The sequence below is a fragment of the Phaethon aethereus genome (genome assembly GCF_964289735.1).
Source record: "Phaethon aethereus genome assembly, chromosome: 18".
NCBI classification, from domain to species: domain Eukaryota; kingdom Metazoa; phylum Chordata; class Aves; order Phaethontiformes; family Phaethontidae; genus Phaethon; species Phaethon aethereus.
Genome location: NC_138594.1, coordinates 13861915 through 13889142, shown reverse-complemented (window position 1 = coordinate 13889142; position 27228 = coordinate 13861915). Strand labels below are relative to the sequence as shown.

Genomic DNA, 27228 nt, shown 5'->3' with positions numbered 1-27228 from the left:
TCCTCAGGGCTGGGGGCACTGCCCAAGGCGAGGAAGTGCTGCAGGAACTCCCCGGGGTCCTCCAGCCACAGGTGGGCTTGCTCCTCAAAGCCAGCACTGTACTCCTCGCCCTCCGTCATGGCACTGACCACCAGCGACACCACCTCCTCCCGCATCCTGCTGAGATCCGCCTGCTCCTCCAGGGTGATCTGAAGGGACAGGCAGAGCTCTTGGGGATCGGCTCGGGGGTCCGGGCATCCTTGCCCACCTCCAGCTGAGCTGGGAGGTGCCGCCTGCCATGGACTGACCTTGTAGCTCAGCTGCCCCTCCAGCAGCCGAGGCATGCACACTGTGGACGCGTAGGTATCGCTGAGCAGGCTCTCCACCAGCTCCAAGAAGCTGTTGTCGTCTCCCATCTCCAGCGAGGGAGAGTACCGCACGCTGCTGTCACACAGCTCCATGCGCACCTCGAACAACGGGGCCACGTTGGCCTGAAACAGGTCAGCGCCCTGCATGGTGCTTCACGTCCCGCGGCCCCCCAGCCCCGCGGTCCCCGTGTGCTGGGGACAAAGGGGGACACTGGCACCTCTGGCGCTCGCTGCCCGGGCGCACCGGGGAGCACTGGGACGGGCACATTTGGCCACTAAACAAATGGCTGAATAAACTAGCAGCGAGCGGTGGGACATCCCGAGCACGGGCGAAGCAGGGCACCACGACGCAGGGGAAACCTGGACCTACGTCAGGGGCCATGTTGGCGAGCAGCAGCTGCAGAGATTTGTGGACGAGTCTGAAGAGCCCGTCCAGCACGATTCTGTCTAGGTATCCCACATAGTCCAGCCATATCTGCGATGACTTGTCAGCCTTAAACAGACCTGCATTCTCCTGCAAGCAGGAAAAAACAACTAGTATTTGTCAATAAATACCCAGCAAACGTACCAGCTCCTAACACCGCAAGTGGGTCCTCTCTCATGGCCCCTGTGGGTTTGTCCTGCCTGGCTGTCGCACGGATCCTGCATCCTTCCCTTTCTCCCAGCTGTGCCACACCAGAAGCTGCAGCCAAGACCCCACCCGCGAGGGCAGCGGATTGCCGGAGTCCGTGCGCGGTGTTCAGTGGTCTTTCGCTGGAGCCTCGTCCCAGCAGAGACCACGGAATCGCACCTCGGGTTGGAGCGCAGCGCTCGCAGTTGCAGAAGGGGAGATCCCACTGGGTTCAGAGCGTTGCAGCACGCGGGCGCCGGACACAATCCTTGCTAATCCAACTCCGACTGACGCGTCCTGGGACGTGTCTCACCTCCACCATCTCCTGGATCTTTACGCCTGCATCCCTAATGGCAGCATGGCGCTTGGTTAAGGTGTTTGCTTTCCCATCCAGGTCCAAGAGCGCTGCCTCCTTGTTGTCCTTCCTTTCAAACAAGGGAGCGGCTGAGCACTCCTGCAGGGAGAGGACAACAGGGCTGCTCCGCTGTGCTGGGAAGGTGAATCCCTGCAGGAGGCTTCCCAGGAAGGCACGCCTAAAGCGCCAGCAAAAGCTACCTCCATCAGCTGGGTGATATTTTCAACGTTTAACTTTGCTTTCTGGACCCTGGTCTGCAAGTCGTACAGGATCTCCCTCATCTCCTGGATGTATTCCATGACACCTGGGAGGACAACGCACGTCCAAGCTCGGCAGGTTACGCAGATGCCGCCAAGGCAACGAGGGTGGTTGGGGCAAGTGGGGCAGGGGAACTTCAGGGCTATTCACCAGCGGGGAGGGCTCGCTGCCCACCCCCCTGCCTCACCCCCCTCCATGCCTGCAGGGCAGGGGTCTGCATTTTGAGTGTGATGGCTGTGGGGACCCGAGGACAACCGCTGGGTGGGAGGTGGGACACTGCCAGGGGCTGGGCACCCCCCAAAAAGCACCGAGGGTGGCCGAGGGTGGGTTTGTACCTTCATGGTGCCAAAAAAGGGTGTGCTCCGCACTGGCCAGCTGGCTGTCCACGGCCTCCAGCTCCCCCGCCACCAGCGGGAGCTCCACCGGCAGCAGCCTCCGCTTCACCTGGGGGCCAACGTGTCCGCAGGTGAGCGCTGCAGGCAGAGGACCCCGCTCCGGCCGCTGAGACACCCTGACTAGGTCACTGGCTTTACAAAGGAATGGGGTCCCCACCCCCCGGCACGGAGCTCGGGGGGCAGAAGGAGGCTGGTGTGGTGGCCGCGGCAGGAGCTTGGCTTAGCCACGGGATGGGCAGGGACCCGGGCGGCGGTGACGTGCCCCACGAACTCCAACCCCCTGGGCTTCCGGGACCTAAAAGCCTCTCTCCTTGGGACTCCCCAGCCAGTGTCAGCCTGCCCAGTGCTCAGGGCATGGAAAAGCAGGTGGGTTGCCTCCCGTTTGCAACCTGCCTCATTGTACCAGCCAACAATAAGATCCAGGTTGTCCACAAACTTTTGGAAAGTCTCATTTTGAGCAAAGAGGCTCTCAGCACTCCCTGGGATATCCTTCTGCTGCTGGAAGTTCAAGTACTTCACCTCCCGCAGAACAGCGACGAGCTGCAAGACACGATGGACAGAGACAGGGCTTGTTAGCAAAACCCGAGACATCTCACCACAGCCTTTGAGAAAGCAGGATTTACATTCAGGTGAGGGATCGCTGGCGTTGCCTCGCGCCAGGCTGGCTGGCTGGCTGCCTGCGCCAGCACTCACCTCTTTGCTGAAGTTCACGCTGAGGAGGGAAGAGCCAGGGTCCCTCAGGATCAAGGGCTGCTCCAGGCTGAAGTGGCAGTCCTGGCCGGCTCCACGCACCCACTCCTCATAGACCCTCTCGCGGTAACCTTGAAGCAGCCCCATCATTTCTTCGTACTTCCTGGACACCAGTTTAGCTTCAGCACTGACCATCACACTGTCAAGGTCGGGATAAAAAAGCATCTGCTGCAGCAGGGCACGGGAGGAGACACACACCTGGCCAGACCCTGCCCCGGCTGCTGCCTTGCATCCCCGTGGGGTGACGGGGTGACCTGCACGTACGGGTGGCTGAGGGCGAACAAGTCCCTGTGTGGCCCCTCCAGCCGCTGCTGCAGCTCCAGAGCCCACTTCAGCTGCCCGGCCACAGGCGGCATGTTTTTGTTGATGGCCAGGCCCCCTCTGTGTGGTGGCGGGGACGCGGTCTGGGCGTCATACAGCGCCTTCACGTTCTCCAGCTCAGCCTTAAACATTCCCAGCAGGGCTGAGTAATAGGGGGAAACCTCAGTCTTTATCGAAGGTCGGTCCAGCAGGGAGGCAAACATGTGAACCAACTGCAGGAGAAAGAGGCGTTGGCTTCTGTGCTCCAGAGCATCACCAGAACAGCCCAGTGACACCCCCACGGTCACTCCCAAGTGCGTGGGTGCCTGAGGGCACTGGTACCTTCACAGTGGATGCCAGGCAGTTGCAGTCGTCAAAGCCTTGGCAGAAGATGGTGGCCAGCCACCTGTCCACATCCTGAATCTTCTTCTGGAACTCTGCAAAGTCCTTGTTCAATTGCTGCCAGTAAGAGCAAAATGATTTAAGATAAAGCAGCCTCTGTGTTTCCTTCCCAAATCCCTCCTGAAGGATTTACTGAGCCCAGATGGCCTGAGCCCCATGACGTGCCCCAAAGCGAGCACGTGTGCTGCTATGGGACAGTTTTACATGCAGCTTTTCCAGCATGATCTGGCAAGCAATTTTTTTCATTAGCAAATGCATACACTTCCATACCAGCCCTCACTCACCTCTTCCGTGGGATCTAAGGGATCACATCTGCAATCAGCAAAACCCTTGATGAGTTCAGAGACCTCCTCATAGATCTGAAACACCTGGCTCCCGAGGATGTTTCCTCTCGCTCCTCCCAGCTCTGTCTTCTCCAGCTTCAGGAACTCAATAGCTGTCTGGTACAGCTCCTGGCAAGCGCAAACCGTCATTGCATCCGGCTCCTCTCAGCGGGAAACCCCGGATCCCCGTGCCCCAGCGCTCTGGGTGCAGGAGGTGCAGCACCAGTGTGGGGCTGCGTCCCGCGAGTTCACCACTCCCAGGGAGCATCCTTCCCGGGGAAGCTTTTCGGCCCGGCTGGGGGTGCCCGTCTGGCCCCGGGGGCACTGGTGTCCTGCTGGGGACGATGCCGTTGCGCTTCCAGCAATGCACCACTGCTGGGGTCCCACCCCCCCCCCGCTCCTCCCCTGCGCCGGTGTCCCCAGCCCACTCCAGGGCCAGAGCAGAGTTTGCCCCCGTGCCGCTCTCGGGGGGCCACCCCAGGGCACGGGGAGCCCACATGGGCCTGGTGCCGTGCCCCAAAATGCTGTGCTGTCACCTCGATGGTCTTGAGCCTGTGCAAGAAGGAGTCCATTCTCCTGAAGACGAGGGAAGGGGGGAACTCCCAGTGCTGCAGTTCCTCCTGGAAGTGGAGAGGGGCCGTCAGCGAGCGGAGCTGGCATGGATGGGGCCAGGCAGACCCACACCATCCCCTGCGCCCACCGGGAACGTGGGCATCAGGTCAGAGCAGTAAGTGCTGTAGGACTGGAAGAGCTTCTCTATGGTGGAAATGCTCAGTCTGATTCCCTCTAAGGTCTCTTCGGTTTCCCCTTGCAGCCCCTTCATCACGTCCTCGGGGCTCAGGAAGTTACGGGTCTAAGACAGACAGATGCAGGTAGTGGCCGTTGGCAGAGGGAAGCGTGGGGGGCTCCTCCTGCCCCCATCCAGCCTCGGGCCCCACAGGCTCTCAGGTGATAGCCTGCAACCCACACCTGCCCCAAGCCCTCTCCAGCCCTCCGTGGGGTCTTTGCTGGTCCCTTGACTGGGGTGTCTCTCTGTCACCCCAGCTGGGCTCCCCACGCCTGCCCCGTGTCACCCCTCCCGCTAATGGTCCCGCAGCGGCGCGGCTGGAGGAGATGGTGGTGGCTCAGTGCTGGAGCCGTCACCGGCCCCGAGGCTCTACCATCTCAATGAGGAGGTTGCAGATCTCCTGCAGGACGACGATGACGCGGGCGGGCGAGCTGTAGTACTGGCAGTGAGTCCGGAGGAGGCGCACGGTGCAGAGCGCCCTGTCCACGTAGGACTGCAGCTGCCGGAGCAGAGCCCAGTTAGTGCAGGGCCGTGGCCGCACTAACGCAGGTCGGGCAGAGCCGGGGTGGATCTGCACCCACACACGGCCTCTGGGGCTCAGCACTGCCGCCTCTACCCGGATGAGGAAGCCAGGGAGTGCCTGGTTGTTTTGCCACACATAAATTACCTGGGAGTAATCTGCTTGCTCCATCTCTTCCAGAAGGATCTGAAGTGGTTGCAGGTGGAGGCTGATGTCCTTGGCTTCCTCCAGGCCTGGGCCAGGGGAGAAACTCTGTGTCGGGGATGGGGAAACCTTGCTGGAGGGGCGAGAAGCAGCTGCCCACCACGTCACCTGGGGGACACTGACCGGCACTGACATCCCTGAACATGCTCTGGAGCGCCGGCCAGTAGCAGCTGTTGGCCTTCTCCAGCATCTTGGCTAGCGCCGTCACTCGGGGTGAGAGCAGCTGGCAGGGGAGAGGTGGCGGGCTCAGCAGCGGGCGCTCAGCAGTGGGGACACACGGCCACTGGCCGCCCACGAGTGAGGTGGTACCTGGTCGTTGAGGCACTGCAGGTTGACCGTCCTGGTGTGCCAAAACTCAAACTCGGCCCTGGGCAGGGGGTGCAGCCCCTCCAGCAGCGGCTGTGCCGAGTCCTTGCTCAGGATGTCTCCGATCTGGTGGGACCACTCGATGATGATGGTCTCAATGGTGTGCAGCACCGAGATGTCCACAGGCCCTGCCAGGCTGAAAGGCAGCTGGGTTACGCTCCAGCACCAGGATTGGCCCCGCAGCACCCCAGGTGAGCCCTGCGTGCCTACTTGTGGCCACCTCTGCCAGCACGGCAGCTTGGCCCGAGCCTCTTGAAGATGCTCTGCTGCTGGGGCATGGCTGTGCCCAGGGATGCTCATGGACCGAGACAGTGTCCCAGCTTCTGTCCCTCCCAGCGGGACTCGTGCTTCCCCACACCCCTCCCAGGCTTTGCCGGTACTGACCAGTGCCGGCAGCACCCACCAGTCCAGGATGGTGCTGGAGCCGTCCTGGCCATCCAGGTGCTCCGGCATCGGGAGCAGCAGCTTCCCCTGGATCTTCCCGGCCATCATGAACATCTTGCTCTTCAGCCGGTGAGCTTGTCGCACGACATCCTCCACCACCACCCCAGGCCAGCCCACCACGTTCTCCTCGCTCAGGAGCAGCGGGGACATGACCTGGAGGAGAGGGCTCGGTCGGGCTCCCCCATTGCAAGAGGCCACGCGCGGCCGCGCCGGTTTGCACAGTGCACCCTCTTGCTGCCTGTCTGAGCACGTCTCAGCCCAGCCGCAGCTCCAGCAGCCGTTGGTGGGTTTTGCTGACCTCTTTCTCGTCAGCACGACCAGGAGTCCCCTCATCCTGTAGTGGGGTTTCCAGCTCGCATGGGTTGGGAAGTGCTGGGAGCAGCGCAGTGGGTGCACCCAGCGGGGTCGGGGGCTGGTGCATGAGCAAAAGCCCCGGCACTGAGGAGGCTCTTGGGGCCTGACTCAGCTTTCAGGTGCTCGGGGCTGGCAGTCCTCTGAGCGGGAATATTTATGGGAAGTTTGAGAGAAATCCACTCAGACATTTCCCAGCTGCTGGGCATGGGGAAGGGGGAATTACGCTGACTTTTTAAAACCACAGGGAGGAAGCGAATCAGCTGGGGCCCGGGGGAAAACCAGGCCTGTGACCTTCACCCAGATCCATGTCCTGGTGGGGCTTGGTCAGCCCGCCAGCACAGCTGGGAGCCACCGCAAGGCCAGGGCCAGAGCCTGGGACAATTTTCTGTTCATGTAATTCAGTTTCTGTTTGAGCCCACCTGAACTTTTGGCTACAGCGGGTGTCCGGGTGGCAGCGGGATGCGCACGGAGCTCAGCTTGTCCCACTTGCCCCAAGCCTGCACCCAGCGCCCGCCTGTGTGGGCAACCCACCTCCTCCACCACCGTAATGAGCTGCTCCACTGGTGAGGGGCTGATGTCTCCCACCAGCAGCCCGCTCTGGCAGTTCTCCCGCGTGATGTTCTCCCTCTTCTTCTTGACGAAGTAGACGCCCTTGCCCCGGAGAGCAGGTGGGAAGCAGGCGGTTGGCAGGAGCTGCCCAGCAGAGCTCAGCCCCAGCACCAGCTCCAGCACGTCCTGCTGCCTGAAGAACTCGTCCAGCACGGCCGCGGCCTCTTCGCTGCCCACAAACTTGCTCCACTTGTCTGGCCGGACCCGCAGCAGCAGCGTGGCGAAGCTCTCCAGGAAGCCATGCCGCTCGTCCGGCGCCACCGACATCCTGCCGGCACCGGGCGCGGCTGCAGCTCCCCAGCGCCTGGTGTGGGGGCAGGTAAAGACCCGCTCGGCCAGGGGCTGTGCTGACCCCACACCCCAAGCCCTCCACGCTCCCCGTGCTGCCCCTCGCAACTGCCCTCCGCCTTCCCTCTGCCCTCTGCAGCCTCGTGGGGAGCTGCTGGTCCCATCCCTGCCAGGCCCCATTTCCGCCCTGGCTCCATTGTCCCCCAGCCTGCCCCATCCTTGGCCCCATCACCCCCCAGCCTGCCCCAATCCTGCCTGGCCTTGCTGCTCCCCCGCCTGGCGCACCCCTCAGCCCTCCAGCAGCCTCCAGCCACCGTCCACAGCCCAACCGACACCAGCCCCGGCCCCAACCGACACCAGCCCCGGCCCCAACCGCCTTGGAACTGCAGGGCTGCCCCGCCTCAGCGTCCCTGCCCGCCCGCCCTCGCTGAGGGCTGCTTGCCCACATATCCACCGCCCCGGCTGGACTCACGACACGGTGCCAAGGGCTGCCCCATCCAAGGCACAGGGCAGCGACCACGGCAGGGGCTGCCGCACGGCCCAGGTCTCTCACTCGCGGGGCCGGCGTGGGCTCCGTGGTGCCTGGCTGCCCTTGGCCCTGACCTAGCTTTTGATCACATTGCCACTTACAGCTGGTACTACCTGGGTACGATCCCTCAGCGGCCCCCACCGCAGGCAGGGCAGGCCCCTTCCCTGCCGTCTGGCAGGGGCCAGAGAGCTGGGATGTGAGCGGGGGGCACCCGAGGGGGTGCCCCACCACCCCTGTTGTCCCAGGCCCCTTGCACTGCTGCAGCACGTGCCACTGTGCAGCTGGGGCATCTGGCACGGTCCGGTCCGGTCTGCGGGTCCCTGCGGGTGGGCAGCCGCCCTCCCCCCCAGCTCAGTGCCAGCCCCACTGCACGCAGGGTGAGTGGCACGCAGGGTGTGGGGCCAGGAGCCGTCCCGCTCCAGCATGGCCACCCCGCACCCTGCAGCAAGGTCCCCAAGGCACCCTCTTGGTGGCCGGGGAAGCTGAGAGCTGGTGAGGGCACAAGGCACGCAAACACCTCCCACCGCACCAAGAAATGAGAGGCTTTGGAGGGGAATGGGCAGAGGCCCAAACCAGGACCACGCTGGCCACAGCACTGCCAGCTTCATCCAATGTGGCAACACTGCGGCACCGACCACGGAAACCGTGGGGCTGGGGGGCTCCTGCCCATCCGGAGCCACATACAGACCACAAGAGGCTGAGTGAGGTTCAGTGTTTATTTGCTGCAGAACCTCAGCACTAGTTTACAAGGCCGTGGCAAAAAAAAAAAAAAAAGAAAAAAAAAGAAAAAAAAAGAAGAGAAAAAGGTTAGAATAAAAAATCCTGCCACCCCCCGCCCTCCAGAGAGGCCTCTGCACAGAACGACCCAACATACAAAATAATCTAAAAGGAGAAAACTATACAGGAGTATTTACACCTCTGATAAATAGACTAATACTGATCCGCACGCCTCTCTCCCAACCGTGCGCGGTGGCTGGGGGAACAGGACAAGACACGGGTGTTTGCAAGGTGGAGGCAGGGGGGCTGCAGCTCCCGGCCCGGCCAGACCCCTCAACAGCAGCCGTCCCTGGCGCAGACTCCAGGCATGTCCCACCGCCTGCTCAGGAGACGACGACCACCCCTGGCACAGCCTCCCCTGCCCCTCGCCCAGGGGATCACGCTGCAAGGACATGCTGGGGGCAATGCCACCCCGTGCTGCTGGACCGGGGCTCTCATCTGAGCTCCGGCACCCTGCGGCTGGGCGAGGACACGTCTGTGCCCCATGCAGCACCGCTGCACACCATGGCGGTTACAATGCCCTGCCCCTCAGCCCTCCCTGTGCCTGTGGGGACCATCCCTGGTGCAGGGGACAGCTGGGAGGGTCCAAGGCAGCAGTGTGGGGAAGCCCAGGACAGACCAAGGCCCGCTACAACGAGGGCCAGGAGTCGTGCCTCTGCGGGGCCCCCCCAGCTGTCTTGGAGCTGCTGTGCCTCACCCTGGTGCCTGCAGCACCCCAAAACAGTCAGCTGCTAACCACCAGCTGTGCACCTTCCCGACAGGACACCCCAAGTGCTTCATGACACAGGTGCCGGGGGGGACCCAGCGGCACGTGCAGCTGCACACTTGCTGGGGGATCAGGAGCAGGGAGGCTGCCCATGGAGCCTGGCTGGCCGAGGCAGGAGGAGAGGACGGTCCACGCAGGCAGTGCTCCCCATCCCGCAGCCGAGCCCAGTGTAGGACAAAGCTCCCTGCGTGCAGTGGTGTCCATGTCCCAGCTCCAGCCTATGAAGATGCTGTCCTGGAGATAAGGCAGCGATGGAGGGGCCAGAGCCACCAAGATGCCTGCGCCCTCTCCTTCTCCCCATGGTAAAGAAACTGTGAAGCTGAAGCTGGGTCCTGGGCCCCGAGGGCCAGGCTGTAAGCGTGCCCCCAGCCCTGCAGCTCTCTAGGGAGAGGGGACACTCCAGCTGCCGGGGGCATGCCAGCCTCACAGGGCCAGTGGAGGCTGCTAGTGTCTCTTGGTGGAGGAGACCTTCTTCTTCCTGGCAGCCAGCATCTCGTAGAAAGGGTCCCGGCTGATCGCTGCCCTGATAGGGGGAATGAGGGCTCTGGTTAGCCACACAGCCACGCAAAAACTGCTGTAGGGTTGGGTCTGTCCTGCCTGGCAGGGCCTCGGGCAGGTCCCTTTGTGCCCCTGGGAAACCGGTTCCCCCCATCCTTGCAGGCTGCCCTGCAATGCCCTGCCTCAAGCGCAGCAGACAGGTCCCTGCTGTGCCCCTGCCCAGCACTGTGCCCTGCCCAGCACCCTGCTACCTGCTCCTCAGAGCACTCACTTGATGCACTTGATCCACTCCTCCTTCTCCTCAGGCGTGGGGGCGGAGATGCGGTACACTGTGTGGTTCCCTTCCACCACCCGCCCGTCCGCCTCTGTCTTGCAGGCCTTGATCACCTGGTCCTTGTTGTCAGGGATGTAGAGCTCAAAGCAGTTCTGGAAGGGAGGACACCATTCAGAGACAGCCCCCACTTCCAAAGGGAACCCCAGGCTGGGAGGGATGATAGAGAGCCCCGAGGCTGCAGGCACTCTCCTGACACAGCCACCCGCAGCGCAGCAGAGAGAGATGGACATGCTGTGACCGTCACCCCACAGCCCCCCGGCATGCCCTGCCAACAGCCCTGGGCACTGCGGTGACCGGTGACTGTGGTCTGCACCCAGCCGCTGTGAGGTGTAGAGGTGGTGACCGCTGCGGGGCCCTCCCACCTCTCCCGGGGGCAGGGGCTGCAGCACCTCCCAGCTTTCCCCACCCCACTCCTGCCCCAACCAAAGCACCAGGGCTGCCCCTCCAGCCCTGGGGGAACCCGATGCTGCACTCACGGGCTTCTTTGAGTCCTCCACCTCGCGGATGCTCAGGTTCTCCAGGGGGATGATGCCACGGGGCTCTTTATCCTGGTGGGGCCAAGCAGAGACTTTAGCTCAGGCTGGACGCCACGAAACCCCACCTGCATGCCCCAGGCAGGGCTGGATGCTGCAGACACCCCTCTCCTCAACACCCCTCTGCACAGGCATCTAGTGCTGCCTGCTCCGAGGACCGCGTCCTGCACCCCTACCGTCCCTGGCACCCCAGCACGGCAAGAGGCAAGCAGCCAGCCCCGCACGAGGATGCTGTGCCTGGTCTGTGCCACACATGTGGATCCGGCACCCTGCCCTGCCCCAGCTCAGCATGCCCCGAGCAAGGGTCACTCACCGTCGTGTACTCGAAGTAGTAAAGGCAGTTGTCAGTCAGGATGAACCAGCGTCGCTTCCACGTCTTCACCCTGCCTCCTGGGAGCAGAAAGGGGCAGGTTGGGTGCAACCCCGGCAAAGCGCGGACAGGGCACGCGCCTGGAGGCTCGCGGCACACGGAGGCTACGGCAGAGCTGGAGCCCACGCGGACACACACAGACAAGCACCAGGCGCCGGGGCGCAAGCAGAGCCAGGCAGCCCGGCGGGCACTGGGCGCAGCAGCAGCAGGCAGCACACACCACGCCGGGCAGGGCACGAGCAGGAGCGGAAAGCAGATGGATGAGGATGGAGGTGGAGGGCGGCAGGGGTGCTGGGCCCGGAGTGCTGCACCCGTTCCCACCCAAAACATTGATTCAGCGTGACCAGGGGACGCTGCAGAGACCATTCACCCCTGGGCCCGGCTCCCCCGCCACTGCGCCAGCCATCGCAGCGGTGCTGGATGTGCTGCCACCCTGGGACGAACACCCAGGCCCTGCTGCCCGGGTCCCGCAGGGACGCACCGTGTGCGTGCTGGGGGCCATGCTCATCTCCCCCACCCCGCCGGGAAGGGCCCCTGCCTCCCTGCTCCCCCATGCCAGCTGGCAGCTCACCCCAGGCCCTGCCCCAGAGCCAGCCTGGGGCCAGCACTTCCTAGAAGAAGCCCTTCTGCCACCCTCCAGCCAAGCCCACCCCAATACCCGGGGCTTGAGCCCCTCCAGCCCATGGCCCTTCCCAGGCCACCTCCTGTCCCAGGGCTGCAGGTGGGAAGAGGCCACGTGCCAGGCAGGGTCCTGCGGCACGGGCAGTGCGGGAGGAGCCTGGCGTTTAGGGCCCGCAGAGGTGCGGGGCTCTGCGGGGTCAGCACGGGCCTGCAGAGCCGTACGGGATCGAGGGCCAGTGCAGTCCCAGAGGGGGCATCAACGTTCCCCGGCACCCCGGGGCTGCAGGTGGTGGAGCCGGGGCAGCACCGGCGCCCAGCACGGGGACTGCTGCGCGCCCCGGAATGACTCGGCACCACACAGACGGCTCCTGCCTGCTCCCATCCAGCTCCAGGCACTCGGCACCCCCGACGCCCCACGCACAGGCTGGGGCCCTTCCTGAGGACACCCCAAACCTGTCCCCACCCCTCATGGCACCGCAGGCAAAGACGCGCTGCAGCCAGGCCGAGCTACCTGCAAACATGGTGAAGCACGGACTGGCGGGCGGCCCCCACCAGTGGCTGGGCAAGGAGCAGCCATGGGCCACTCTGCCCCCGGGCCTTGGGGTGCACCAGGGCAGTGGAGGGGGCCAGCAGGCCTGGGGGAGCATTTGGCATTGGCGGGACCGGTACCCCACGTCCCTGCCCTGGCAGCGGCAGGAGCAGGGCTGTCCCCTCGGCAGGCGAGGTCCCCAGGGCAGTGCAGGTGGTTAGCAGCAGCAGCAATGAGACTAATCACCAGCAATTAAAAACGAAAAGGAAACAAAGCCCCAGCGGCGTGAGCAGAGCAGGGAGAGGGGTACGTACCTCCTGGAGTTGGGGGCAAGGAAAGGAAGAGCCAAAATCATGGAAACATACAAATGAGGGAGAAAAGAAAATTAAAAAAAAAGGAAAAAAAAAAAAAGGAAAAAAAAGAGGAAACCCCAAAGAACCCCCCTCGCCTCGCGTGGGTCAGTGGGGCAGGCCTGCAGCAGGGAAGCCGTGAGGGGCCGGGCCAGTGGCATGGCTGTGGGGGCCAACCTGCCCTGGCTCGCTGTGGCTCTGTGGGACAGATCTCCTCGGCTTGGGGGGCACAGGGCCCGGCTCCCCCCGCTCCATGGTCTCCCTGTGGGGTCCCTCCCTGCCCCACGTGTGGGCTGAGACACAGCAGCCAGGCTGGGGCCCACAGCTGCTCGGACGCCTCTCTGTCCCCCCCAGCCACCAATGGCCCCAACGGCAGCAGGTGCCGAGCTGCCGTGCACAGGGCTCTTCCGCCAGCAGGACCCTGGGCTTGCTCAGGGACGGGAGAGTCAGATCTGGGGCTCTCTCCATGTCCCCCACCCCAGAGCCAGGGTGACAGACGGCACTTGCTCAGCCCTGGGGCTGGGCTCTGCACCAGTCAGGGCAGAGTGAGGGGGGTAAGGCCCCTCTCCCATCCTGACGGGATGGTAATACAGCAGGAACACCCTCTCTGAGAAGACAGAGTCCTGACCCCAGCGAGAACCCCAGGGAAAGGCCCCCACCAGACCCTGCTCCTGCCAGCGCCTTGTCATCCCTCCTCACTTAACCCGGGCATAGGATTCCCCAGAGCTGCCGAGAGGAGAAGCCACAGGAGCCAGGGCGTGGAGCGGGCTCGCCGGCCTCGAGAGCCGGGCTGTGCAGCGGGGCCGCGGGGATGCCATGCATGCTGCCTGCATGTGGAGCCGGGATGCGGAGGTGACAATGCTGTGGAAGGTGAGGCAGGGACTGGTCTGTGGCATGGAGGGGGGGACGCACGCAGCCTGGGGCAGCTCGCCGCTCGCTCCCGTGGGCCTGCTCCGACAGGACCCTGCTGTGACTCGGTGATGAGAAGGGCCTCGTGGTCTCTGTGCTCCGACACCAGGCCCCAGTACCAGCTCTGCACCCCGGGGCTTGCCCAACCTAGAGGCAGAATCCCCCGGGATGCCCACCCAGCCGCACCACAGGGCCTCATCTGTGAGTCCGCTCCTGCTGGCCAGCCTGGGGAAGACAGATGGCTGCCGGACCTAGAGATGCCTTCCCTGTGGGGGCTGTGCCCCCATCTCCAGCCTCTCACTCCTCCACCCAGCCACGCTCCGAGGAGCCAGGCCAGCAGGCGAGGTGCACACAGCCCAGAGGCATCACACCCATGGCCCAGCTCCTCCCTGGGCCATGTCTGCCCAGCTGCCAGCACTCACCTAGCTTCAGGAGCCAGCCTTCCCGGTCGGGGTTGAAGAAGGTGTGGGTGAGGTCATTGCCATCATCCTCGGGGATTTTGAAGGGTTCATTCTTGATGCTCTCATACAGATTCTAGTACAACGATACACAGCATCAGCTCTGCTCTGCCCGGGAGCCTGCAGCAGGCCAGCTCTGCAGCCCAGCCCCTCTGTGTCCCAACCCTCACCCGGAGCAGTTCCTCAGGTAGGTCGCCCCCATCGTTGATGCCACGGTTCATGGCAATGAAGCGCTCCGCTGTGGGTTTGTCCTTGACATTGGGGTTGTGCAGGCTGGTGTTCAGCATGATGATAGCGAAGGAGAGCACATAGCAGGTGTCTACAGGGGCAGAGGAAAAAGTCAGCTGCAAGGCAGGACGGCTGGTGAGAGGGGCCAGGGCAGACACTCACCTGTGGACTGGAAGACGCCGGGGTTGCACTGGCAGTACCGCTGGGCAAAGGCCTCCATCATCCGGTCGATCTTCTGTGCCTCCCCGGGCAGCCGGAAGCTCCACAGGAACTGCCTGCGAAGAGTGAGGCATTGCGCTGCTTTGAGGGCTGCACGCACCCTCCGGCCACACTCACGTTGCTACAGGCCCCGCCAGCCCGCTGCCTGTCTCCCCTGATGGGACACGGCTGAGGTCCCGGCCCCGTTTGCTCACCGCAGGGCCTGAACAAGGTTGAGGTCAGTGAACTCATGCAGCTCCACGAAGGCATGCAGGACTTGGATGTTGAATTCGTCCCTGCGGGAACAAAGCCAGAGCACGAGGGATGCATCATAAGCAAGTCCTGTGACTGCTGAGCAGCCCCATGTCTCTCTGCCCTGCTCCAGACTCTGCTCATTTGTGGGGGGAAACCTGCAGCTGCCCCCTGACTTGAGCCCTGGGCTGGTTTGCACATTCCAGCCTCTCACAAGTGCCAGCCATGGACCGAGCAGCCCCCCAGCCGGTCCTGGCACTCAGGGTGCCCAGCCCTCCATGTACCCCTCCTCAGCTGCCCTGTAAGCTCAAAGAGCTGCAGTGTCCCATCCCTCAGGAGGTGAGAGCCCAGGGCACCCTCAGGAGACCCGGGACACCCCAGGCCAGCGTACCTCTCACCCAGGTAGTCACCGATTGCTGTCTTGTTGAGGCCCTCTCCCTTGTAAAGGAACTGAGCGATATCCTCACACGTGTTCTTCAGCAGGTCATTTTCGATCAGGAACTGGATGCCCTGGAGTGGTGCAAGAGGCGCTGCTCTGGGGCTTGCTGCTGACCCCACCAGCCTGCCCGCAGCCTCCCCAGCCCAGCACGGCCCCAGACGGGCTGGTGAGCTGCCCCGCTCCCCACCCAGCCCACCCCGCGGTACCTTCTTGGGATCCATGTTGAACTTCTTCCTGCCCATAGCCACCTGCTTGTTCCTCTGCATGTTTTTCCTGCAAGGGACAAAGCAGCTGAGTGCCCAGGAGGGGCCTGGCTGCCTCCCGCCCGGCCCCTCACCCCTTGGGCAGCGTGCTGTGGGGAGGGGGTCAGCCTGGACCGAACGGGAGCCCAGCAACTTTGACCGAGCCAGGCCCCCTGCGTCAAACCTGCATGGGGTGAAGCTGGCACACCACTCCATGTCTGCTCCACTCCGCAGCAGAGCGGCATGGGGGGGCTCTTGGCCTGCTGGGCCCCAGAGCAAAGAGGAGTTTCTGTGCCCCATCCACGGTGTCACCCCGTGCAGAAGGGGTGCTGCGTATGGCGTGCAGACGTGGCACTTCGGGACATGGTTTAGTGGGCATGATGGTGTTGGGTTGATGATCAGACGTGATGATCTTAGAGGTCTTTTCCAACCTTAATGATTCTGTGATTCTGTCCTGCCAAGTCACCCTGCACAGGGGGAAGCTAGGGCACACTGGGTGTGGCAAGGTTCTGAGGAGAACAGCCTTCAGGCCCCCATGGGGTCAGTGTGAGGGTGACAGCCTTCATGCCCCAGTGGATGATTGGAAATGACGCTGGGAGTCAGCTCCTGTCGGCTGCCGGGACCCCCTAATCCCAGGCTGGCACTGCCTGCGCCAGTTCAGAATAACAAAGTCCAGCAGTTGCTGTGGCCAGACAGGGGCTGAGGCTTGGAAAAACAGACCTTTGGAGCAGCAGTTCAGACTGGGATCCTGCTCCCACTCCAAGGAATTCAGAGTGCCTGGGAAAGCCACCCACACCAGCACCCACGGGATGGGGCTGCACCGCTCAGTTGCCCACGGCTCCCACATGATGCGAGTCGCCACACTGCAGGGGAGGGGGCTCAGCGGAGGCTCTGGGCTGCCATGACAGCAGAGGACTCACCTCTCCTCTGTGGACCCCAGGTTCTCGATCTCATTCGTCACTTCTGCTATCTCATCTTTCAGCCGCTAAGGGGAGAGAGCGCACTGAGACAGGAGATGCCTCCCTCCCTCCCTCCCAAACCCACCAGCCCCCCAGCCCTGTGGTAGCCCCGGGGCCATTCCCCCAGGAAGCCCCAGCAGCCCCTCCTTCCTTCCCTCCTTCCCACCCAAGTGCTGCCCTGGGGCTGAATCAGCTCGGGTGGCACTTGCAGAAGGGGCTGGCTGCACCCCCCTGCTAATCGCTCTGCAGCATCGCCCTGCAGCATCGCCATGCTCCGAGTGTGCAGGAAGGAAGAGACTCAGAGGTTAACAAAATTACCCCCTAATCCCTTTAGATCATGCCCAGCATATGGCAGTAATTAGCCTCTGATGCCTTAATCAGGGACATGACTGACGAGTGTCCCAGATGAGCACTGACCTCGCAGTCACTTGCCAGGGCAGTGGCCTGGCCCAGAAACACGGTCCCTGGCTGTGCCAGGGAGGGGCTGGCACGGAGACACCGCTGTCCCGGGCCGCAGGGAACGGCACAGGCGCACAGCCCGGAGCTCTGCGGGCCGCAAGGAAAAGCCGCGCTGCCTGGGCCCAGCAGGGCTGGCTGGCTGCCAGCCCGGGCCCATGTCCCCCGCTGGGACCCTCTCCTGAGCCCTGGGGCCCCACAGAGGCAGCGCTATCGGGCAGTAGGGCAGCAGATCATGGCCTCCCTGCAGCAGCTGCCGGTGTCCGCCCCGTGGGCCCAGGTCACCCTACCCCACAGTTCCAGCACCTCCAGTCTTCTGCCCCAGAAGGTCCTCGAGAGCCCCCACAGGCTGCAAGGAGCCAGGGGCTGGCAAGGAAAGGGGATGGGAGCACAGACCCGACCCATGGCCCTGCCTGCACCTGCTCCTGCACAGGCTCTGCAGGTCTGGGGCACTGCACCCCGATCCCATGGCCGTTACAGACAGCCCCAGCCAGGGCAGCCTCTCCTCCCCACCTCACCCAGGCCGTGCTCCCCTTTCCCAGCAGCGGGGCGAGGGACCCTGGATGGGGCTGCAGGGACCCCGCACAGCGACACAGGCAGGGAGGTCGTCCCCTGCCTCCCAGAGGACAGCCCCAAGCAAGAGGCTGCCGTGTCCCGGACAAGGGGATTGTGCGCACGGGCAGTGGCCCTCAGCACCACACCTGTATGTCAGCCAGCAGCTCCTGCTTGCGGCGGCGGATGTTCTCCAGCTCCTGGCACTCCTCTGGGGTCAGGTCACTGGGCACTGAGCAGAGACACGGTCAGGTCAGCATGCGTGGCCACGGGAATCATCTCCGCCACCCTTCCAGGCTCCAGGCGCAGCCTCTGCTCTCAGCCGGCGGCTCGGGGCCCGTCAGGAGCTGGGACGCGGAGCTGCCGAGTGGCCAGAGGAGCTTGGCCGACAAGCAGCGTCCCTGGCTCCGCACAGCAGCCAAGTGCCACTGATGGCACGTGAGGAATGTGAGAGCCAGGGCATCACCCGGCTGGGCCGCGGCAGGAGCGGGGGAGCTGGGCACTGCTGGTTCCTGCTGATTCAGCCCGTGGTGGCCCGGAGGGCAGCGAGGACCAGCACAGCCCCTGGACCAGGTCCAGCGCTCCTCCCCCGGGCCCTGGCACCCCACTGAGTTCCGTTTAACTGTGCTCTACCCCAGCTGGGCTGGTGTCAGTGCCTGTCCTGGTCCCCACCGTGGCTTGGTGGCTCTGCTGCGTGCCAGCACTGGGCTCTGCACGGAGCTGGAGCCCTGCAGGTTGCTCTGCCACACTGGGCCAGCCCTGGAGAAAGCCAGGTGACAGCTACACCTCCCTGTCACCCTGAAGGAGCTGGGCACCCCCTCTCCACCACACTATCCCCGAGGCTCAAGCCCAGGGCCACCGCATGCCCCTCCTTGCTCCCAAGACATTCCTGGTGCTCACCAGCATGCGACCTCCTGCTCCGCATGACACGGCATCCCGTTTCTGTTCCCTCCCGTCCCCAAGGTCACCTGCTCCTCCTGCAGCACTCCGGGCCCTCATCCACCGCCCGCGCCTCCCACCTCTGCCCGCGGGTTCCAGCAGCTCCCTTGCACGTTGCACCAAGGTCGCCCATGAGAACACCAAAGCACTGTCCCTCCAAAGCGCCGTCCCCGAGGGAGGCGGCAGCAGCACCCACCGGCTTGGCCCTCGCGCTGCCTCCTGCCCGGGGGTGCCGGGGACAGGCGCCCGGCGGGGCTGCCGCTGCCCTCTCCCTCCCCAGACGTTACCATTCTGTTCTGCAGAGGCCCCGTGTGCCGTCACAGCCGTGGTCTCCAGGCCACTGCTGCCACCAGTCCAGACTCACCCGGAGCGTCCCCAGCGTGGCTGCCTGCCCCGTCCCAGCGCCCAGGGACGCCACACGCCTTTTGGACCAGCACTGTCCTCAACCGCACATCACTCCTCCCCGAGCTGCCACCTCCTCCGTGGGAGCCATACGTGCGCCTGGGGCGATCACGACCAAATCTCTGAACTCAGCACTTCCCTGTCTCTGCTCAGGCTTTCTGACGAGCTTCCTCCTTCGCAAAAATCCCCCACTGCCAAGGTCAGCAGCAGCCTTGGCTTGCGACACCATCCCTCCGGACACGATGGCAACACTTCCCAATATTTTCAGTCTCTGACGCTAGAAGTATGAACCGGACAACCCAGTTCATGGCACCAGGTTAAAAGTTACTTAAACTTCAAATATCGGAGGCCTTGCCTTATCGATACATCTGATTCAAAGAATTCCTTGTTTCACATCCAAGCACCTTCCGTGCACCCCAGTGCTGTTCCCGCAGGCGCTCGGCCCCTCCTGCCCAGCGCCCAGGGCACCTGGCAAGCCCGGGCTTGCTGCGGGAGGGCCGCGCTGCATCGCACGCCCATTGCCACACACAAGATCCTCTAAATCCCTGGGCTGCAGCATGTGCTGCAGGACTCTCCCCCTTGGCCGTGGCCACAGGGGAGGTGAAATTAGGTGCCAGGCTTGGACCTGCCCCGAGGCGAGTTGGCCAAGGGCCAGAAGCTGAAGCCAGCAAAGCGAGCCCGGGCAGGAGTAGTGCTGCCTCCCCCAGCCCACCTGCAAGGGGGCAGGGGTCTTGACAGGCCCTGGGGCAGGCGCCCCAGAGGATGAGATACTGCAGGGCAGAGGGGGCCGGTGGGTCTATACCGGAGCCTGGGAAGGTCCCTCCCTGCCTGCGCTGCTGCGGCGGAGGGCGAGCACTCGTGACACCAGCCCGGCCATGTCAGCAGCAGCCAGAGGAAGAGAAACCCCAGACGAAAGAGCTTTTCTGGGGAAGGAAGAGGGCGTTAACCCTTCCCCAGCACTCGGCACAGCACCCGCCCTGCAGCGCCGAGCAGAGCTCCGAGAGCCTGGGGAGCCTCGCCACAGGCACAGCAGAGCTGCAGGGAAGGGGAGGCTGGAGCAGGCGCTGGCTGCCCTGGCTTCAGCCTGGCACAGGAGTCGGGGTGCAGTGACCTGCAGGACTGTGGCATCCCAGTGCTGGTGCCTGCTCCCCACCAGGATGAGGCCCCAGCACAAGGGGCTGCTGCTGGCAGCCGAGCCCGAGGACCCTGCACTCTGGCGGCAGCGGAAGGGCAGCAAGGGGCACCGTCAGGATTCGTCTGTCTGTCCTGGGCTCCAGGGTCTCTGGGACTTGGCGGCAGCTGGGAGCAGCAGCAGCAGCAGCACGTACCACCCTGTCCCACTGTGCCCAAAGCAAAGGCCCCCATGACACGCAGAGACCATGCTCGCCCCCGTGCTCCTTCCTACCCCACTGCCCTAAGACAAGCAGGCATGGTTGGCGGCACAGCAGCGAGGCAGACGCGGAGACACCCACCCACCTCCCCCCTTGCCCCAGCCCCATCAGCCTCCCCACACCCCTGGGCCCAGCTCACCGCTGCCCTCCGCCCTGAGCACCATCCTGGCAGGCCGTCTCCACCGGCTCCGTCGGCCGTACCAGGGCCGCCTGCAGCTCCCGACAGCTGCTGCTTGTTTCAGGGTGCAGACACCTGCCCGCCCCGGTGCTTCCCGGGGTGAGTCAGGGCTGTGCCGGGCCAATGAGCTCTAGAGCTGCCTGGGCGTCATCCCGGCCTCACCAGGAGCTGGCACCAGCAACACCCTGCCGGGGCTGCCGGCACCTTAACTCCTCTGCTCCCGGCCGGGTGTGGAAACGGGGAAGCGAGGGCCCTGCTCCCCCTCCTCGGCCCTGGGGTTGGGGCTGTGATGTGCTGGGGTCCCACGAAGGCAGGCACTGGGGGCTGGCCCAGCCCTTTCTTGCTTGGGGGCTGCCAGGACACTCAAGCTAGCACATCTTGAGCTTGCTGCAGCAATGCCGGGGTCCCCTCCCCTCCACCAGCTGGGGCCCCCATCTCAGCAGAGCCTTGGCCCTGCGCCACAGCTCCCCTTCCAGCTCCACCAGACCCCCACCCCTACTGCAGGTCCAGGTCCTGTCCAGGCTGTAAGGACCTCGGCAGGACTAGGAGGGCTGTGGGGACCACCAGTGCAGACTTCCATGGCTGCTCACACGGCTGGACAGGACCAGAACTAGGACCAGGCGCAGGGCCAGAAGCGATGCTGGTCCCCAGGGGAGGTTGCTTCCCACTGTCTTGCCACCTTGCTCTGGGGTGCCTGTATGGACCCCACCGGTCCATACAGGACCACTGCGGCAGAGTCCGGGACCTGTGGGGCTGTGCCTACAGCAGGAGCGAGTCCCCGTCCCGCTGTCAGCTGCCTGGAGAGGCTACATGAGCCTTGGCCACCTTGACTCAGCTAAATCCTGCTTGGCAGCATGAGATGCAGAAACAGCACCCAGAACGTCAGCTACGGAGCAAGAGGAGGAAGGGCTTCAGAAGCTTCACGTTGGTCCTTCAGTCCACAGCTGTGCTGCTGCGCTAGCCAACCCTCCCACCGGTCCACGCCGTGCCTGCACCAGGCCACGCCGGGCCTGCGCCGGGCCACACCGGAGGGGCAAAGGCACCAGGTTTAGGCAGACAACAGGGACGAGCCAGGGTGCTGGACTCTGCTGCGGGGTGCTGCTGCCCGCTCCCACTGTGCCCTGCAGCTGGGGGGCCCGTGGGGCCCCCAGAAACTTCCTGCCCGTCTCAGCGCACCACATCCTGTTTTCACCGCGCCATGTGCGCATCCTCCATTGCATCAGCCCCATCCTTCCCCACTGACAGCCAAGGTGCGTCAGGAGAAAGGTTTGGGGACAGGCGGCTCCAGGAAAGACTCTCCCAGGCAGCCGCACCCCGCGCCCAGAGCCCACCAGGGCCCTCGTCCTGCTTGCGCCCAGCCCTGCCCGTCACCCCTGCTCCCTGTGCCAGTGGATGGGCAGGGAACGCATGTCCACAGCCACTGCCTTGCTCCCAGGCGGCTCCAGGCTCCTGCACTCCCCATGCACAGACCCCTGGCCCACAGTGCAGCCAGGCGAGCACCGGCTCGGCCACGTCTACACGCACCGAGCACCATGCAGGTGCCGGGAGCGCAGCACGGCAGGCACCTCACTTGGTCTCCGCACCATTCACCGTGCTGGGTCTCAGGAGGAGCAGAGCCTGCTGCTGCTGGGCCTCAGCTGCCAGCAGGGCGCAGGGCTGGCCGGAGGAAGTCTTGCAGCCCCGTGCCCCACCACACAGCCACCCCCGGTCCCGTGCTCGGGCAGGAATCCACAGGCAGCAGCAGCTCACACAGGCAGCCAGCCCTCAACAGCACCCTCAAAGCAGCAGGCACCGGGCTTCCCTGCACGGGTTTCAGTTTTGAGTGCTGCCCTTGCAACCACAAGTACTTGCAGCTGTGAGGGTGGCCGAGCGCTCACGCATTGCCCAGGGCACGGCAGGAGGGCGAGGGGCTGGGGCAGGACCTGCCACAGCCACGCTGGCCTGCGTGCATCCTCCTGGCCACCGCCATGGCTCCCGAGCACCACTCGTCCCAGCGTGGCACCCGGCACTGGTGCGAGGCAATGCCACACAAGGCAGCCTGATGCCCAGCCGTGCTGCCGGGGCTCAGCACTTACAGAGGCCTGAGCCTGAGGAGGCCGGTGGCGCGTGAGGGAAGGAGGCGGCGAGACAGCAAGGACTCTCTGTACCGCTGTCAGTAGGAGCCATATGGAGCCGGAGCTGCAGGCACTGCCGCGTCTGCCGGGGGGACGGGGACCCTGTGGCGAGCAGAGGGGAGAGCACGAAGCGCCTACCTGCCTTGGCAGCCACCGAGGGGCAGAGGAAGGCCTGGAAACTGGAGGCACAGAGCTCGCTGACCGTCCCCATGCTGCAGAGGTCCGGCGCAGGACACCTCCAGCTCTGATGGGGCAGGCAGGAGCAGGCAGAGGCCTGGCAGGTGCTGTGTGGCTGAGCAGCCGGCTCCTTGGTGCCAGGCCCGCAGGCAGGGTGCAGGCAGGGAAGCCGGAGGACTCCCCACTCTGGCTGGAGCCGGAGAAGGCGGCTCTGGCAGGGGAGCTCCAGCTGCAGGAGCCCACGCGCCAGCCCCAGCCAATCCCCGCCGCTCCCTGCCTGCACACCAGCCCGCTCCGCTCCCAATGCTCCGGCCCGTGGCTCAAAGCCACTTAGGGGATGAGGAGTTTGGGAACTCGCCGGCAGCCCCCCCATTCTGGGCCGCCTGCCCCTGGCAGCCTCCTTGCCCCCGCGGGGGGCTGGCAGCAGGGTATTTTTAGAGTGGTTTTATCCCTCCGTATTAGAGCATTAACCACTGGGAGCCGGCGGTCGCGTAGCAACCAGCACTGCATAAAGGAAGGTGCACCAAGAGACAACGCGGCTCTGGCGAGGCGTGGGGAGGGGGGGGTGCCGCCAGGGCCCCCGCTCGTGGGACGCCAGGCCTGGGCGCCGATCCCAGCGCAGCCCCGACAGGCTCAGCCTGCCCCATGTGCTGTGCACGGGCAGGCCCGCTGCGCCTTCTGCCAGTCCCACGGCAACGCCGGTCAGACGGCTGAGCTCCAGGCATGCCCTGGCAGCAACGGAGGCGCCTCACACTCTGCTGTGGTCCTGGGGCACAGGGGGGTCCTGCAGCAGGAACCGGGGGGGGGTCCTGCCCCAGGATCCCGGCATTGGGGACAGCTCACCCTCACAGGCCCCCCCTTGCAGGCCTCCCACCCCCCCAACCCTGCTGCACCTGCATCCCCTCAGCCCCACGGGCACCGAGTGAACCCAAACCGGACCAACAGCTTTCCCTCAAAGCAGGGGCGATCCCTGAGCGCAGGGCACGGCCATGAGTAACAAACTCCGGACCTGCCGGGGCACGAGGCAGTGTGCTGCGGACAGCCCGGCTGCCGGCTCTTGGTTGCCAGGAGCCAGCAAGCTCCGCTCACCTGCGCCGGCAAGCACTGGGACGTGCTGAGCTAGGAGGAACCCAAGCTGGGCAGGCAGGAGCCCTGACGGGGCAGGCAGCAAGGAAGAGCACCCTGGGAGGAAGCCACCCTCACAGGCAGGAGGGGACCCCAGCTCCCAGGAGCAGTATGGCTGCAGGCAGGAGGAAAGGCGGAGGAGAAGAGCAGCTCCCGGGGCTGCAAAAGAAGCCAGGCACTCGCCGCTGATGCGACCAACCTGGTTTCAGTACCACTTCCCTTTTCCCAGGGGCTGAAGCACTGGTTGCCACATCGCCGGGAGGCAAAAGGGCAGGCGACAGGAGCCAGGAGGATGGGGGGGCTGAGTCGGGCACATGGTGTGGCAAGTGCCTGCCCAGGGCCTGGACCCCATGTGGCAAGGGCACCCACGGGTGCTCCGGCCAGCTTGAAGCAGGGCCAGGCACCTCCTACGCTGAGTGACCCAGATGCCCGGCTCAATCCTCGCACCCTGCCCCGGTGAGGCAGGGTGTTTACAAACACCCCGGGGTTACGTTAACCATGGCTCTGGGCCCTGATTCTCCACCTGCCAGAAATCAGAGCCCCAGATAGCAGCCTCCCCCCTCCCTCAGGCCCAGAGCAGAAATGTCCGACCCCGCTGCGACGGCCCCACACACAGACGGGCCAAAACAGCCGCTCAGGGACACGCGGGCGCCACTGTGTCCCTGATGTGTAATTGCTGAGTGCCAGCAACACGGCTTATCGTTCTCTGCTCCCGAATGTTGCAGGAGAGAAACTGGCTAATTGCCTCTGCCCAATGCTGCGCTGCCTGAGCCCCGCCAGCCGCAGCCCCTGGCTCTCCTCTCCGAGCCCAGTGCCATCCTTGCACTGTCCCCATGTCTTCGACCTGAGAGCCCCAGAGCTCTGCGGAAGAGCCACTCCCCAAGCCGGGCCCAGCAACTCGCCCCGGCTCATCCCTGCACCACACCAGGGAAGGGGCTGGTGTGTCACCGGCAGCTCCCCCAGGAGCATCCCCCCGCGGTGCTGCTCCCCTTGGTGCAGAGGTGCACGCCGCAGTCCTGGGCTGCCTCCGAAACAGCAAGAGCCTGTGCCAAGGGGCCTGACAGGACCTGCCAGCACAACAGGGCTGTGTGGGCTGGCAGCGAGGAGAGCATAGGGATCCCCCCAGGTGGGGACACCCTCAGCCTGCCGGGGAGACCTGACAGCCCATGCTCCTTTGGGGATCTCCCGCACCTCGCACAGCTCACCCTGCCTCCTGGCACCGGCCACCCTGCCCCAGACAGCGAGGCCCACCAGGCACAAGCCGCTTTGCGGGAGGCTGCATCAGCCCCGCTTAGAGAAATCCCTTAATCCCCCAGGCAGAGCGAGCAGTAATCCCTTGGGTGCAGCAGGATTACCAGCACTGCCCAATCCCCCTTGCCCCGGGGCCTGGCCCGAGCCGAGATGGGGCCCAGCTCAGGACACAGTGCCGGGACGGAATCGTGCTCCCCACAGCTGCTCACCAGTGCTGCAGCTCAGAGGGGCAGGAGCAGCCAGGCTGGGCCCCCACCATGACACTGCCGCCCCACCATGCAGAGGTGTTTGCCCCTGCACTGCTGCCCTCAGTCAGCTCTGGTCTAGAGGTGGGTTCGGTCTCACCACCGTCCCCGTGGGGAGATGCTGGGAAGGGGGTGGAAGCGCAGCCCCGTGCCCTGGCAGGAGCTGGGGGAGCCCACATCTGTGCCGCCAGCTGCTTGCCCCAGGATTTGCTCTCTGCTGAGGCAGACGGCTGGAGCGGGGCCGTGTATCATGGGGCAGACACTGGCGTCAGCACAATCCCACCAGCAAGAGCCTCCCTGTCATGCTCCCACCACGCTGAGGTCTCAGCAGACCATCCTCTGCAAAACCAACAGAGCTCAAGGGCGTCAGGACAGCTGCAGATTGTGATGCCCCTGCAACAGGGGCGGCAGGATTTGGAGGTGGCTGTGCTGCCTGTCCTGTGCGCTACCCGCTGCGTGGTAAGCGGGCAATTTCTGACGCTGACGGATGACCCAGGATGTCTTCCAGGCAATTCCGGGAAGCAGCGAGAGGCTGCTCACAGAACTGCTCCTGGCAGCACTCTCTGGCTAATGGTCTGCATCTGACAACGCCCATGCCAGGCTGTGCACCAGCAGGGCCGGGCGCTTGCACCTTATCTTGCACAGTAAACTCCCCACCGCCGAGCGCAGTCGCTTCTCCTAATCGTCTGCATTGCACAACTGTGGCAGGGAGGAAGCCGGCCCATGAACCAGCGCCGCCCGCAGCAGCAGCTTCACTGGCACTGGCAGTGCCTGGGTGACTTCAGCTCCCAGGAAGAATGGTCACCAGCACAGCTCGCAGCATCGGGACCTTGGTTTCAGATCTCACCCAGACAGACTCCAGCCTCCTCCTCAGCAAATTCCTCGCTTGAGGAAAACCCACCTGCCGACCTACAGGAACCTGCCTGCCCTGACTGACCCCAGGGTCAAGACATAGGCAGCGCTTTCCTATCCGGTCCTGCTCCTCGGCACCAGGAGGGAGTGCTCTGTGGACATGGAGGACAGAGGAAAGCGAGGAAGCAATCTGCACACGCCTGGGAGAGGGGACCTGCAGCCCTTGAGCTGTCTTGCCCTGCTCAGCACACCCTGGGAGTGGGCTCTGGGCGCACACCAGGCGCTCCCGTGCCAGGCAGGTGGGCTCCCGAGCCGGGGTGGTTTGTGAGACATTCAACGGACGCCATCGACACGAGCCTGCCCTGCAGATCTGCAGAGCCTGAACTCAGACAGTGCTCAGAGGCAGTAGCTGAATGCAAAGCACGAGTGGTGGAGGGAAGGCACGGAGGCAGCCCGGCAGCACTGACACTGCAGGCAGCAGGGCCCAGGGCTCGGCAGCACTGGCACTGCAGGCAGCTCGCGAGCTGCGGCAGCAAAGCAGCGCGGGGCCGCTGGCTGAGCCCCGGGAAAGGCAGAGGCCGCGCCGCCAGCGAAGCGGGACCGGCCCCCGGCAGCTCGCCTCGCGGGCCCCGCTCCCCGCGCTGGCTGCGGGCACGGGGAGCCGGTTTCCTCCCGGCGTTTCGTTCTCCGCCCCCTCGGCCCCACGGCGCGGTCCCGCCCGATGCCGCCGAGGCCGCGCGTGGGCGAGCGGCCGCTCTGTCACCTGCGGGCGCGGGTCCCGCCGCCCCCGAGCCCCAGCACGACTCGGAGTCGCCGACCCCAGTCTTGCACACGGAAGCGGCCCGGCCCAAACACTCCCCCCGGCCCGGGAGAGCCGCCCCACCGGGGACGCCCCTCCCGCGGATCACGGACCACCCCGGCCCCCTCCGGCTGCGTGCCCTGGGTCACGGGACCCGCCGCGGCCCGGCCCAGGTGGGGGTGCCAGAGCCCCCCGCCCCCCTCTCCGGGGTACTGGGCGCTCCCCCCCCCCCCGTCTGGCCCCACCCCCGCCGGGACCCTCCGCGGCCGCCCCGGCCCCGCACTGACCGTAGCCGCCCTCTTCCTCCATCCCGCCGCCGCCGCTCCGGCCCCGCCCGCGTGACGAAGGCGCCGAGGCCGCTACGGGCGCCGGCACGTGACGCGAGAGTAGGCTGGGTCAGGCAAGCCCCGCCCCCCGCCCCGCCCCGCCCCGAGCCACGCCAC

General features: G+C 64.9%; 2 protein-coding genes across 2 annotated transcripts in view; both read right to left on the bottom strand.

The window, feature by feature from the left end:
- Positions 1 to 9289, bottom strand: part of DNAH17 (dynein axonemal heavy chain 17) — a gene marked incomplete at its 3' end in the record, with an annotated part of 29278 nt that extends 19989 nt beyond the window's left edge. The window contains exons 1-19 of the mRNA XM_082008298.1: positions 6947 to 9289; positions 6021 to 6214; positions 5561 to 5753; positions 5375 to 5474; positions 5195 to 5280; positions 4901 to 5026; positions 4441 to 4593; positions 4277 to 4360; positions 3702 to 3869; positions 3358 to 3537; positions 2980 to 3248; positions 2659 to 2854; positions 2359 to 2505; positions 1906 to 2014; positions 1513 to 1616; positions 1271 to 1411; positions 718 to 861; positions 288 to 470; positions 20 to 188 (exon numbers count right to left, since the gene is read on the bottom strand). Coding sequence (XP_081864424.1) covers positions 20 to 188; positions 288 to 470; positions 718 to 861; positions 1271 to 1411; positions 1513 to 1616; positions 1906 to 2014; positions 2359 to 2505; positions 2659 to 2854; positions 2980 to 3248; positions 3358 to 3537; positions 3702 to 3869; positions 4277 to 4360; positions 4441 to 4593; positions 4901 to 5026; positions 5195 to 5280; positions 5375 to 5474; positions 5561 to 5753; positions 6021 to 6214; positions 6947 to 7492 — 3292 coding nt within the window. The 5' untranslated portion in view covers positions 7493 to 9289. The remainder of the gene's footprint in view (positions 1 to 19; positions 189 to 287; positions 471 to 717; positions 862 to 1270; positions 1412 to 1512; positions 1617 to 1905; positions 2015 to 2358; positions 2506 to 2658; positions 2855 to 2979; positions 3249 to 3357; positions 3538 to 3701; positions 3870 to 4276; positions 4361 to 4440; positions 4594 to 4900; positions 5027 to 5194; positions 5281 to 5374; positions 5475 to 5560; positions 5754 to 6020; positions 6215 to 6946) is intronic.
- A 539-nt stretch (positions 9290 to 9828) lies between these two features.
- Positions 9829 to 27094, bottom strand: CYTH1 (cytohesin 1; the record flags this gene model as incomplete). Its single annotated transcript, XM_082008212.1, has 13 exons — positions 9829 to 9907; positions 10154 to 10308; positions 10693 to 10764; positions 11063 to 11139; positions 13951 to 14062; positions 14157 to 14305; positions 14377 to 14489; positions 14628 to 14708; positions 15056 to 15174; positions 15310 to 15376; positions 16266 to 16330; positions 17462 to 17544; positions 27073 to 27094. The coding sequence occupies 13 exons, from the start codon at positions 27092 to 27094 to the stop codon at positions 9829 to 9831; spliced, it is 1194 nt and encodes a 397-aa protein (XP_081864338.1).
- Positions 27095 to 27228: the final 134 nt, after the last annotated feature.